Source organism: Cariama cristata, unplaced genomic scaffold, assembly GCF_000690535.1.
Source record: "Cariama cristata isolate BGI_N322 unplaced genomic scaffold, ASM69053v1 scaffold11976, whole genome shotgun sequence".
Taxonomy (NCBI): Eukaryota; Metazoa; Chordata; class Aves; order Cariamiformes; family Cariamidae; genus Cariama; species Cariama cristata.
In genome coordinates, this window is record NW_009621604.1 from 1,771 (window position 1) to 15,365 (window position 13,595).

The window sequence follows — 13,595 nt, forward strand, 5'->3', positions numbered from 1 at the left end:
CTAGTGGGCTGCTTGTTGCTGTTCATGCTGGATTGTGGTGGGGGAAGGTAGACCCTCTTTATGCCAGGACGCCCGGGGCTTGGCATGTGCCCTGAGCTACAAACAGGACTCAGCAGGGAAGCTATGAAGCTCCTGCAGCCCCCTGGATAGGGGACCCTGGACAGGGAAGGAGTTTTGGGGCGGTGTCACCTAGTCTCTGGATCAGGTACTGTGGTGGCATGAACTCAGATCTTTTGCTTTACTGCAGGCCCAACAGCGGTTGTGTGTGATGCTGCCAAGTGCTGGTGTCTATTACTTCCCATGGGAGATCAACAGCTCAGTCCCGGAGGGAGAGGCACTGAGGACGTTTGGCAGGTGAGAAGGGTAGCCTGCTCTCCTTGCAGGCCAGGCCTTTCCTTCACTGGACTCCCTCCTTTTGTTTGCAATTGTTGTATCTCTGCACCGCTGAGCTTCCCAAATCAATCATTCTCAGGTTATCCTGCTATGACCTGGCCCAGTCCAAAGCTGTTCTCACCGCTCAGCACAGCTCAGCTCAGTACCGGGTCTGTGTCGACACCAAGTTTGTGGAGCCGTTCCAAGCTCAGCTGGGATCTTGCTACATAGTCCTGGGAGAGGCTGAACACAGAGAAGGTAAATGCTGCAGGAACCAGTGCCCTTTGCTGCTGTTCGTGGTTCATCAGCTCCTTCATGGCTCCCTGGGTGCATAGCTAGACACACTGTCACTGAGGTTAGTGTTGGCCAAGTCAGGCTCATCTCATGTGGCTGCCTCCGGTCGCACGAGCGTGTGGTTTAGGGCAGGAGCAGCCTATCTCTCCTCGTTGACCATGAGAAGAGCCACCCCATCTTGGTGAAAATCTGGTGCTCTGGCACAGATTTCGTTAGAAACAAGAAACGCCTCAGCAGCATCGCTGAGCTTATGAAACCTGTGCGAAAGCTTTCTGGCATCATTGCCAGCCACCACATCGTCATCGCTCCAAACGTGGCTGATTGCAGCAATACCTCATTGCAAGCTGGCTGGGTTGGTCGTTGCCATCCTTGAAAGGCTCTAATTATACCCCTGTCCTCAGACATGGGACGTGAGGAATGCAGGCAGGCTCTGTCATGCAGGGCACCCTGTCGTCCTTTCCTGGGGTGCCCTGAGTGTTTCTCCAGCTGCACAGTGCTTTGCATGGGGAGTTCATCTGAGCTGGGCTGTGGCGTTGTGAAGCAAATTGCAAGTGTTGTCTTGGCCACACTTGATAACAAGCATTTGCATTCGTGCCATTGAAATCCTCAGTGGCATGTGGAAAGCCACACTGCATGTGGCATCTAGTGAGTGACCTGCTAAGCCTCTGCTGCAAAATTCATTTAGAATGACCTGTTACTTTGGTCGTCACAGCTCAGGAGTGAGTTTGCCCCATTTTGCAGAGGTGGAAGGGGAGCAGGCTGAGATGGTGGTTGTGTGACCAAGGTTTGGCGCCTTTTGTGCAGCTCCATGTTACCATTTGAAGGACACCGATGAACTGTTGGTTATAGTCAGCATTGAGCCTCTTCTAAGCCCAGCTTTCTTCTGCACTCTTCTTGTCTGCACATTCAGAAATGAGCTTAGACCCATCCCTGGTGCTTTTTAGACAGGGAAAACCACACTTCATCCAGCCACAAAGTAGACAGATGCTGCATGGCAGGTACTGGCACTGACATACCGTGGACTCAGCATTCCCCAGTGCAAGGAGAGCGTAGTGTCGCCAGCATTTGGTAGCCAGCAGGGCAGAGGGAAAGCACGTCACTGAATTAACCTGCTCCCGGGCCTGCTGCTGGTGCCGGTGGAGGCACGCAGCCAGTCCGGTCTCCTGCAAGTTCTCAGGCTATGGTTATTTGGCCAGCCAGAGCCATGTGCTGCCTGAAGGAACCTCTCTGTGTGCCTCCGAGCTGCTCCATCTGTTTTTCTTTCTACAGAAACTTCCTGTTTATATTCCCAGGTGGGAGTCCTGTGGTAAAGGCACGAATATTGACCTGCGTGGAAGGGATGAACGTGCCCTTGCTGGAACAAGCCATACAGGACCAGAGGAAATACTTCAACGAGAGGCAGGAGCAGATGGGAAACAGCATGTCCTGACAGCAGCTCTGAGACCAGCCATACGCTGGTCCTTGTGCTGCTGTTTGCAACAAATACGTTAGAAGTAAATTTAGAAGGTGGGTTTGCAACATACTGCTTTTTGCCATGGCGAATAGCAAAGTCAAGTCACTAAGCAGGGAAACACTTGAAGACCGTGAGTCAGTATGTGACTGTGGCTTGTCCATTCAGGCCAGGTGTCATCACTGAAAATAGCTCTGGGAAGCAGGTTTGTTGTTTGTTTAAAAGGGTGGTTAAGGGAAGCGAGCGCTTGAGTTGTACTGGCCCTTTTGTGATGCAAGGCTTGGAGACATCAGAAAAAGCAGAAGTCTCTGAATCTCAAGTTAAAGAGCTTACACCCACAAGCACTGCCAAAGTGCAGCAGGTTACCAGGCTGTTGGCAGATCAGAGGTAAAGGGCATTAGCACAAAGTTCGTTAGCCCTGCGTGGCTGCGGGTCCATGAATGCATGTGTTTGTTTACCGTGACTCAGCTGCCACACAGGAGTGTTCCTGGCAAAACACTCAGATTATCTGGACTGACCAACAAAGAAACAAGAAGAATGAAGAGTCACTATTTTCAGTAGCACCTCCTTCTTCCGATTTTCAGGAGCTGCTGTCCAAGGGTAGGGATTGACTGTAGCTCTGAAATAAATATTTGCAGTGCCCTGAGAACCACCACTTGACTTTCTTCCTTGACACAACTAAGTTTAGGAGACCCTAAATCACTACTTTTTTGAAGCATCTAACGGTTTTCATTGATATTTACCTAAATAAAGATGAAAAGATAAGGCAACGTGTGTTTTATTGATTAAAAACCTCTTTCTTGCAAAGGCAAATGCATTAGGCCTTGCAGAAACCCCATGGATGATGTAAGAAAATTTAGCGATATGCAATTGTCCTCCTTCTCCTAAGTACTGGGTGTGTAAGGAAGTGCTTGGCTGTGAAAAGGTTGCAAGAAGAGGCGATGAAGTTACATCAGAGCCACTCAGGTTTAAGAACATGGTGCCAGGCCCACCTAGCAGAATTAAACCATCAACAAAAAGACAGAAAAATCACTAATGTGAGATAACAATAAAATGTTAGTGCAGGAGAGAGAAGACTGTCCTGTGCTATATGAATCCCCAGACCTGGAGCGTGCTGCGACTGTAGTTTGCAGGGGAATTCAGCCATGTGCAGCCTTTTCTGGTTTTTGTTGAAATTATCTGGTGAAATGTTCGGAAAATAAGGACAGAAGCTGTACAATACACAGCAGCAGATCAAAATGCAACAGGTATTGGCAAAATCCCCTGTTACCAGCAGGCTTGGTTCAAGGGCCTGAGTTAGCTCAGTAATTACAGTGCTTGCTATGATCTTTAATCATAGTTTCACCTTATGTTTTTCTTCATGCAGTTACGGGGATCCAAAAGCCCTGCCTCAGCACACTCTCTGTTCAGCCCAAGTCCAAAAACATGATCTCGAGAGGCAAGATTTTAACCTGGTTTTGTAAGAGACAATGAGTCTGTCATGATGTGTTTGTGTTTACGCCTCATCTCCTGTCTGTTTTACCTTCCTCCTCATTTTATCCAAATGGCTTAAATTTTATCCAAGTGGCCAGGTTTGCCAGAGAGTGGGGAATATCCAAGATGCCAGGACTAGGAATATCCAAGATACCAGGACTGGGAACATCCAAAATACCAGGTTTCTACAAGTGTTATGATAAAAAATCCCAGAAACCCAACCAGCCAGGAATAGGAGAGCAAATTTGGCAATGACTCCGAATGGAGACATGAGTGCAAACTCAACCTTCACAAGCCACCAGAGAACCCACACAGGAGTTTGCCATGGTCATGTGGATCCCTACTCAGGCACAGAGCAACCACGCTTTGGTTCTTTGAAACTGGCAAAAATTAGGAACAATTTAAAGAAGATTCTGAGCTGGTGGCTCAGCAATGGGCTAAATCAGTCCTTTTTAGGTCACATAAAAGTTGAGGTCTGCACAGTGGACCCACGCAGCCAGTGGGCTGCTGTGTTCTGCTGTGCCCACCCAGAGACATGGAGCGCCCAAGCCCTCCAGAAGACAGTCCCTGTGGTTCTACCTTCCCTGGTGCCACAATGCGTAATATTTTTTAATCTGTCAGCTGTCAAGTCAATGATTAATCCCTCCCCAAGGACACTTTCCAAAAGGTTGACCAAGCGGCGCAGCCCACGGTGGGGAGGTTCAAAGGACAATTGCGCAAAACTAAAAAAAAAAAACAACCAAAACACCAAACAAAATCCACAAACTGAAAAAAAGACATTTCTGCTTTGTGTTTGACCTGAGCGTGTCCCAGGGAACCCTAATTATGCGCTGCATCCCCTCTATGCCAGGTGCTGCACATACACAGCTGGAGAGCTTGCCCTGGCCTTGCGCAGTCCCTGCTGCCTTACCCGCAGGCCCAAAGCACCTCTTTACATCCATTTTGTTCAATTTTTGCTTTAGCCGGCACACCACACAACCTGGGTCGCGGGCAGTCGGTGCACGGCGCGTTTGGCTCTTTGGGTCTGCCCAAGGACCCCTGCCACCCCCAGACGTGTGCCCAGGCAGCGCGCTCTGCCTGCGGCTGCCCCGGTTCAAGGCAGGTCCCTGCGCTGGGGGAACCGCAAGAGGAAACCCAGACCCCGAAAGCACCTCAGGGGACACACGGGGAGAGCAAACACTTGAATTTGCCTTCCCCCCCGCCCCCCATTTTTTTTTTTCTCCTCAGAAAGTGGTGCCAGCCAGGCCTGCTGCCGTCACAAGGCTGAGGCAGCACCATGGATGCCTTCCAGGAGGTGTTTCAGAAGGTGGAGAAGATCGGGGAGGGCACCTACGGCGTGGTGTACAAGGCTCGCAACAAGCGCACGGGGCAGCTGGTGGCCCTCAAGAAGATCCGCTTGGACTCGTGAGTGGGGCAAAGCCCCAGCCCCTGGGGCTGCCATGGCCTGGCCCAGCCCAGTGCCAACCCGGCCCGCCATGACGCCAGGCCGGCTGCCTCCTCAGCACAGCACAGGTGCTGAGGCGAGGGGAGGGGGGGCAAGGAAGGCAAATGGCTCCTCTGGGGCCAGCAGCGTGCCATCTGTGAGGAGATGGCCACCAGCTGAGCCTAGCAGTGCCCCAGCTCCGCCATGGGAGTGAGCAGAAGGGCCTTGAGCCCAGCCCAGTGTCCAAAATGGTGCGAGAGGCTCAAAACAGCCTGACGTGAGGGAAAATATTTTTTTCTGTAGGCTTATGCAAACAGCTAGGGCCTCACTTGGCACTACTTGGTCCTGGTCTCATGGAGCACAGCAGGGGGAAGTAGCCACCATTTTGGGAGGTGGCCTCTCCCTCAGGGGTGTGATGCCAGGGCCTGGTGAGGCTCAGGCTCCCGGCAGGGCCAACTTCAACCCCTCCAGGGTAGGAACTGAGCAGATAAAAGCTTATTACTGTTCCCCTGGGTCAGCCCTGGGTTGCCTCCATGATGAGGGTGTCAGTGTGTGCCGGCGGCCATGGTGGTGGGACTGCACCCCATGGTGTCCCCTCAGGACGGTGGAGGTGGCTGCTTGAGTGACAAAGAGCTTTCATCTCCCCGTGCCTCCAGAAAGCCAGGATTGGGCATTTAAACCATTATTGCTTCTCCAAATGTGCCCTCAGGTGCTCCCAAACAATCCCTGCCCCAGAGCTTGCACTCTCTAGGTCACCCCTTCCCTCTCCTTCCCCACAGCTCCACTTCCCCCATCTTGCCCCATGCACGGCTCCATCCGAGACTTGGGGTGCCCAGTGTGAGACACCCTCCCCTGAGCAGGTGATGGGTACAATGGAAGGGAGAAGGGACCGCGGCGGGCTGCGGGATCCCACCGGGGGACGGGGGGGATCCCACCAGGGGACGGGGTGCTGTACAGCCCATCTCTGCCACAGGGAGACAGAGGGAGTCCCCAGCACCGCAATCCGAGAAATCTCACTGCTGAAGGAACTGAAGCACCCCAACATAGTCAGGTAAGACCGGGATGAACCCTCCTCACCAGCTCATTGATGAGCTCCTGCTTGTGGAGCCCTGGGTATAGGCAGCAAGAGGGGTTTTGCTGTCGTTCCCTGACTGCACAGACAGGAGCAAAATAAAACAGAGAAAATGCAGGCATCACTTGTACTTCCCTGGTTCTCCGCAATAGCTCACACCACTGCCGCTTCACTCCAGCAACACAGGCTGGTCCAAGCTGCTGCTGCCCCGTACTGCTTTTATATCTGCCTCTCTCTGCTCCAAAGGACTCACAGAGCATTGGCATCTGTGGGAGGAGGGATGTTTGGGTATTTGCAAAAGTCTAGAAAAGGTGCTGAAAGATACTGAAGGGAGTGCTTGCGCTTCTTTTGCAGCCTTCTGGACGTCATACACAGCCAGAAGAAGCTCTATCTGGTGTTTGAGTATCTGAATCAGGACCTGAAGAAATACATGGACTCATCCCGAACTGGAGAGCTTCCTTTAAGCTTGGTCAAGGTACAGTGTGGAAGAAGTGCTAACAGGCAGGGCAGAAAGTGTGTGTCCTTGCTGCCTTCTGCTGGGCAGAGCCAGACTGCATCTGGAAGAGATTCATCCTTGGCTGGAGGCATTCAGCCTCTCAGATCTCAAACATTTCAGCTAGGAAACCCTCGTGGCACTATATCTCATCACATATATTTCCCAGCTGTTTCCAGTCTCTCCAGCCCATCTCGCTGCAGAACAAACTGCTGTTTGGGATCTATTGCTAATTGCCTTTGTACAGAGTAATGGATAGGTGGAAGGGACTGCCACTGCTTGGACTGGAGTCTCTCTGTTCCCATGTAGGGTGGAAGCAGTTTGTGTGCGTCTCTGAGTAGTGGCCTGCAAGCCTGGTGTTGCATTATAGCAAGGTCTTTTTTCCCATTCATGTCTATAAATGATCCAAAGTGTGTTGGTTTTCCTAGTCCAGCCTTCGAAGAGGTTTCATCATGGTCTTGTCTGAAATCTGTTCTCTCCTTAGAACTACCTTTTCCAGCTGCTGCAGGGGGTGAGCTTCTGCCACTCGCACAGAGTCATTCACAGGGACTTGAAGCCACAGAACTTGCTCATTAATGAAGCAGGAGCAATCAAGCTGGCTGATTTTGGACTGGCAAGAGCTTTTGGAGTTCCCCTGCGCGTGTACACTCATGAGGTATTGTTGAGGCTCTCTGCCAGCTGAGAATGGGGTACACAATCCATAGTGGGTGAACAACAGCAGCACCACAAGTTACTCATCCATAATGGAGATACAGCTGTGCCCAGGCACGTGCTCTTAACCTAACCCGCAGCTAAGGGGTTACCTCATATCCCCACAAAGCATGCTGACTGTTTGTACCCTAGCCTGCCTGCAAGCTGAGTTCCCACCTCCTCTGCCTAGGGTCTATTTACTTGTTCCAGAGTGTCCTGTTGAAGAATGATCTGTTAATCCCAGTCCTGCTGTCACTAAGGTATCTGTTAATTCAGCATGGCCTTGGCACACTCTGATTTGTACAGTCACCGCATTACAGCTCAGAAAAAAAGGATCCCATGCCTCTAGTTCTACCCAGGGAAACTAGACAAAGTTTGTTTGTTGGTTCCTTACCAGGTGGTGACTCTGTGGTACCGAGCCCCTGAAATACTGCTGGGATGCAAATACTACTCGACTGCTGTGGATATCTGGAGCATCGGCTGCATTTTTGCAGAAATGGTAGAATGGGTTTAAATAGTCTCTTTAATGAGCAGGGAGGGGAAGTGGGGAGGGAGGGACAAGACGCAGAATATCTGTGATAGTGTGGTCCCACCCTCTGCTGGAGTGTGTTTTATAGAAAGTCCACCCTGAGGGTTAGCTGATCCTTGGCTGCGGGCTCTGAAGGAAATCTGCCACCCTCAGGGGCCTGGCAGAAGGCAAAGGAGCCTCTGTAGCCTGGCTGCAGTTCCAGGTACATGGGAATGTGATGCCCCTCCTTGCAGAAGGGGTAACTTCAGTCTTGTTCCTGCAGTATTTTGATCCTGGGAGGAGATGACTCTCTTGCAGATGTCCCCCCAGTGGGCTGCAGAGAACTAGCACTCACAGCATGGCAGAGTGGGTCTCCTAGGGGTCCATACTCTGCTTCGAAGAGCTCTTGTTGTCCCTGCAGTGTAATAGCACTGTCCCTAGCTCCCAAAGCCCCCGAGCTGCAGATCAGCAGAGCCTGGGTGAGTAGGCAGAGAGGGAGCTAGCCTGCAAGAGTGGGTGTTATGAAACTGGAGCCAAAAGAGGGGTAAAGGACTGGCTGAAGGAGGGACAGCCTCCGGGGAGCATGGATCCATGGAGAGGAGCTGGAGACAAGCAGTCAGACACCCGTAGCTTTCCCAACCACTGCCCGCCAGAATCGCTGCATTGTAACTGCCCTGGTCTGTGCAGTTGTTTGCACCTGCTGGAACAAAGGATTGTTTGCAGTGGGAAATGGGGCGCAGAGCTGATGGAAAAGTGGAAACTGGCGTTTTCATTTATTTTTTTTTTCCCTAGGTGACCAGGAAGGCTCTGTTTCCAGGGGACTCTGAGATCGATCAGCTTTTCCGGATCTTTCGCACCCTGGGCACTCCCACCGAGGTGACCTGGCCTGGAGTGACCCAGCTGCCTGATTACAAGGGGGACTTTCCCCGATGGGCAAGGAAGGAGATGAAGGAAATTGTTCCCAACTTAGATCGAGATGGTAGAGACTTACTGGTGGTGAGTGAGGGCTCAGAACAAGACCTGGGAACAGACAGGACCTTTCCAAACTGGGCAAAGAATAGAGATATTTGGGACTGATCTGCTGGGAAGTGCGTTAGCTGATGTGGCTCCAATGCTCATCTCTGCCATTGCAGAAACAGCAAATCATGGAACAGGGCTCAGTCCTGGCTCTGAAGCAAGGCTGTCATTGCAGGTTCCTCTAGGAAACCACTGCATTGAGGGTCGAGAAGCCCTTCTAGTGTAATGCGCATGGTAACCCACGACTGTGGGTTACTCCTGAAGCCTAGAGAGGGGAAAAGGCAGGACCAACATCTGCATCTGGGCCCAGCCACGTGCAGGTGCAATCGATCATTTGGTTTTTAAAATCCTAAATCTGCTGGGTTTTTCTCTTGGCAGCAATTGCTCCTGTATGATCCCAGCAGGCGCATCTCGGCCAAGGTAGCCCTCAATCACCAGTACTTCTTCTGGAGAAGCCCTCGGAGCCCTGAAGAGCGACGTGTGCTGCAGAGACACTGCAGATGAGAAGACACAGCTCTCCCCATGCACTTGTGCCTCTGGGTAGCAGTGGAGATCTGATTTTGGGCACTTAGCAGGAGAGCAGGAGGCTGGCTGGGACCCAGGGTCTCACTTCTCCTGAGGAACCTGGAGGAGACGTTCTTGCATTTAGAGACTCTCAGCCTGTTGCTGGGGGAAAGTTTGGGTTATGGCTAGTAGAGCTGTTTTGAAAAGGTCATGTGTGGAAGAGTGGGGAGTATGTATCAGCATAAAACACTGAAATGTGGATGAGAGAGCATCTTTCAGAGGTTTGTCTCTGCATTAGTCAGCAAGCTAAGGTGACACATGCTTATTTCTGTCTGTCTAGCACTGGAGCATCCCCTGTCTGACACAGGGTGTTTTGGAGCTCCACTTTGGGTAGGGGAGTGCTTTTCTGCTCAGCCCTTTGCTGCTGTTATCAAAGACTGGGCTTGTCAGCACTAGACAAGTTGTTTAATCTGAGCTGTTTAACAGAACTGACATTCTGCTCTTTCACAAGTGGAAAAGCACTATCAGGGGTCTTAATTGGTGCCTTAGTTGGCACCAAGAAGCCAAAAGATCCAGTTAGCATAAAGCACTTGCTGCATATGGCTGGAAACAGCAACATGAAACACTGGCTTTCCATCATCGTTCCAGATGTAGTGCTGTTTCCTTTGCTTTATTGTCTTGGAAATATTTTTGCTGTTCAAATATTTGGAGAACTGTCACTAATTTTTGGTGTGGTTTTGATATCTTCATTTTTTTTTCTTTCAGTACAGAAAAAAAATAAAGGCTTGTAATTTCTTCCGAAACCTTGGTGTTTGTTGTTAGTGATGCAGGATAGTCAGGCTGGTCCTTTTTTCCACAGAACTCTTCTCCTTTCCTCATCTCCTGCATTCTTTCTTTTATCCTTTCCAGCCCAAATCCTTCACAGGTGCAGAGATGTGCTCTCAATTCTGTTGTAGAATGAGAGGCTGGTGGTTCTGCAGTCAGTTGCTGTCTTTGTGTGGTAAGATGGGCTTGCTTTCCATCAGAGGTTACCACTAACTAGTTCAGAGTTATGTTCTGCTTATTTAAGTACTCAAAAGACAGATTTTTAACTTGGGGAAGCTAAACTTCTGCACTCTGGTTTTTCATGCACGTGCACACGCGTGCCCTCCTAATAACTGCGATCCTAAGAACCGATTTCAACAGAACCAGACAGCTCTCCAAAGCTATCGCATTCCTAGAGTATCACAACAGATAAACAATGCAGTCAAGGAGAATGGCAGCTGCACACGTAGCTGTACCGCACACCTCCCTCCCCACCTGCTAATACCAGAGAATTGGCACAGGGGAGAGAAACCTTTAGTGTGCCTCCTGAAAAAGCCCCTCTCAGCCTAAGACCTGCTTGTCTAAAGCCAAGCTCTGTCATCCTTTGGCTTCCTCCATCGTTCATTCCTTCTCGTCCCCCCAACAAAAGGCAGCGTGTGGCTCTGTTTAATTCCTGACATCAAAAAGACCTTTGTTATCCCTATTGTAGCAGCCGCACCTCCTGACAGATCCTCGACAACGAAACCCTGGGATGTGTTGCTCACCTCCCTGCCACGCTCCCTGGCTGTACTTCCCCTCCAGGACCTGGGGAACTCGCTCGTCTCTGCATTTTGCACAAATTAGTTTTTTGGGGGCTAGTGCTTTAGAAGCTGTTGTTGGGAGTCATGTCAAAGTGGCTGGCTGGAAAAAGCTGACCTGCTCGTGTTTGGGAGGGATGGTTTTCTGATTGAGCAGGGGAGAGCAGGCAGCTGGGCTCACACAGCAGCCTCAAGAGCTGTGTGGCAGGAAAATTGAAGCCGTGCTGTGCTCCTGCAACATCTCATAGCCTCTGTATGATAACACCCAGCTCGCAGGGGCACGTTTGTGAGACACGGGTGAATTCTGCTACAGGAATCATTTCCTTTTCCTTGCATACCTGTTTTAAAGTCAATTCATTTTGTATGGACAACACTCTGTTGTTTGCTCTATGCAAACAAATGCTCACATTGTACCAGACAAGCTGTTTGCAGAAAAGTTTTGTTTGGTTTTGTTTGTTTGTTTTTAAAGATCTGCATTAAGAAATAAATACCAAGGCCATTCATCCAGTCCAGAAACATAAATAAAAATACTACAGCACATCTAGCCTAACAAAATGAAGCAACAGGCTGACTTCCAAACGTTTATGACTCAATCCCACTGCCAGCAAAGGGGACCAACAACAGCTATGTTGAAATAACTGCTCTGGGAAAGCCACGCTGCAGTACCATCGCCCTGTGCCCGGGATGGGAAGAAAAGCACTACCTGGCTCCCTCCTCCTGAGCAGCTCACAACTCTGCCAGGCAGCTGGGCTCTGGAGAAGCCCCACGGCTGCGTGGTGCTGCCTATGGACACATCAGGAGCTGCCTTCTGCAGATGAGGACCACTTGATAGCAAAGAGAAAGATTTTTAGTGTTGTTTTTTTTTTTTTTTCAGAAATAAAAGGCAGCCAGCTTTCAAGGGAGGCTGCTCAGCCAGCTAGACTGCTCAGCCACCGAATCGCCTCTTGACACTTTCACCCAGCCCTAGGTAAATACCTCCCAGCGTGCAGTTACGGAGCACTTTATCTAAAATTGACTGCCTAATTACCAGAACTCTGAGTCCTCTAGTTACAGAGCATTCCCCAAAACTGTTTAATCAGCACTTCAGGAAAGAGTCACCACGTGAACATTGTACTGTTAAAAAAACCAAGCATGGTTTTATCTCATTTGCAAGAGGAGCAGCTGGGAGGAGGGCAGCCCTAGAGCCCAACACCCCACAGAGCCAAGGAAGGGGAAGGCCAACAGCAAACTCACCTGGTGGGCAGAGCCGAGCAGCAGAAAAGGTAACAACAGCCCCATTGCTGATAGATCCTCCGTGCTCTCAGCCAGCGGAGGGGAGCAAAGCCAAAGCACAGCAAGGCTGCTCCCAGCAGCTTTGAAGAGCTGGGACCCGAGGACTGCTGGGAACCGCACTGGTCCAGGGCTCCTTGGTTGCAGTGGGACGGGATCCTCACCTGGCCATGTTCCTGTGCTCTGAGGGCTGTCAGGCTTGCCCTGGCAGGAGGCCAGGCCAGAGTTTCTCTCCTGATGTGTCGCCTGGTCCATCACAGCCCAGCTCCAGCCCTTGCTGCTGGTCCAGACCAGTCAGGAGCGGGATGCAGTGCCCCATGTGCCAGGAGCGCTCTACCAAGAGGAACTAGGTTGGGAATGGATGCTCTAGAGTGTGTGCAACAGTTTTCCTCGTTGTAAACCAACAAATTGCCCCATATTGATCATGGCAGCCAAGATGGCCGCAGATACCAGCCATAGGCCTGACGATGAACACAGAGCCTGCAGAGCATGGGGCAGAGCCTGGGCAGATCTTGGACTGGAAATGGTGTTTCCATAGCTGGACTTAGATTAATGCTGAGCACTACCTACCAGCAGGGAGGTAACGAGACCTGTGGTTGTGCTGAGCTTGTCAGCATGGGAACAATTTCTGCTTGGAGCCCAGACTTTAAATCCCAGCTAGGTGATATGGAAACAGAGGCTATGCTTCTGCTCAGATGGGGAAAGGAGGAGGAGAAGACCTCTACCCTTACAGATTATTTTGGGTGTGTTGGAGTTCCCAAAAAGCATCAGCTAAAAGAGCCCTGGGGAGAGGGGGAAGAGCAGCTTATGTCAATAGAAAGTAATTTTTCTCATCCCACAAAGTCAGGGGACGCTCCACATTGGGGTAGATACTAGGGAAGAACATTTGGGAGGTGAAACTTGCTCATTTCAGCAAGGGTTGAGCAGTGAAAGTTACACGGAGGATTGAAAGCTCACCTAAAGAAGTAGCAAGTGCAGATTTTCTGGTACTGCTAGGTGGATCCTGCAGCCAAGGCCAAGGGCTGTAGAAAGCAGTTTCACATCACTGTTGACTGCAAGCATCATCAATCTGCCACTGAAGGTCACCCCTTTCCTTGCAACACATCTGCCTCTGTACAGGTACAGGACAAGTCCCCAAAATCATCTACTTCAACAGGGTTTGGTTTTGCTTGGGGCTTGGTTTCCTCTGCCAGCAGCTCTGTGAAGTGACCCAAGTCATTGTGCAGCCAACACCGTCACTGCTCTGTGGGCAGAGAAGCACCAGGGACAGGCAGCTGGAGAGGGCAGGGGGGGCTGTCCCGTGATGTAGATTCAGTAGCTGGACCGGATCAAATACAACATGGAATTGCACCCTTTGGTGACCGAGTCCCTCTTTCAGAGGTGTCCAAATGACCAGGGAGCAAAGTCCCGTTGGTTTTCAGTTTTAAAG

At 50.8% G+C, this 13,595-nt stretch overlaps 2 protein-coding genes across 2 annotated transcripts; both read left to right on the plus strand.

The window, feature by feature from the left end:
* Nucleotides 1-268: 268 nt before the first annotated feature.
* TEN1 (TEN1 CST complex subunit) lies at nt 269-2,095 on the plus strand. Its single transcript, XM_009702036.1, has 3 exons — nt 269-354; nt 473-630; nt 1,959-2,095. Exons 1-3 carry the CDS (start codon nt 269-271, stop codon nt 2,093-2,095), a joined length of 381 nt encoding a protein of 126 aa, XP_009700338.1.
* A 2,770-nt stretch (nt 2,096-4,865) lies between these two features.
* Nucleotides 4,866-9,649, plus strand: CDK3 (cyclin-dependent kinase 3). The gene is made up of 7 exons (XM_009702033.1): nt 4,866-4,993; nt 5,986-6,063; nt 6,439-6,559; nt 7,062-7,232; nt 7,665-7,766; nt 8,568-8,771; nt 9,171-9,649. Exons 1-7 carry the CDS (start codon nt 4,866-4,868, stop codon nt 9,294-9,296), a joined length of 930 nt encoding a protein of 309 aa, XP_009700335.1. The 3' UTR covers nt 9,297-9,649.
* Nucleotides 9,650-13,595: the final 3,946 nt, after the last annotated feature.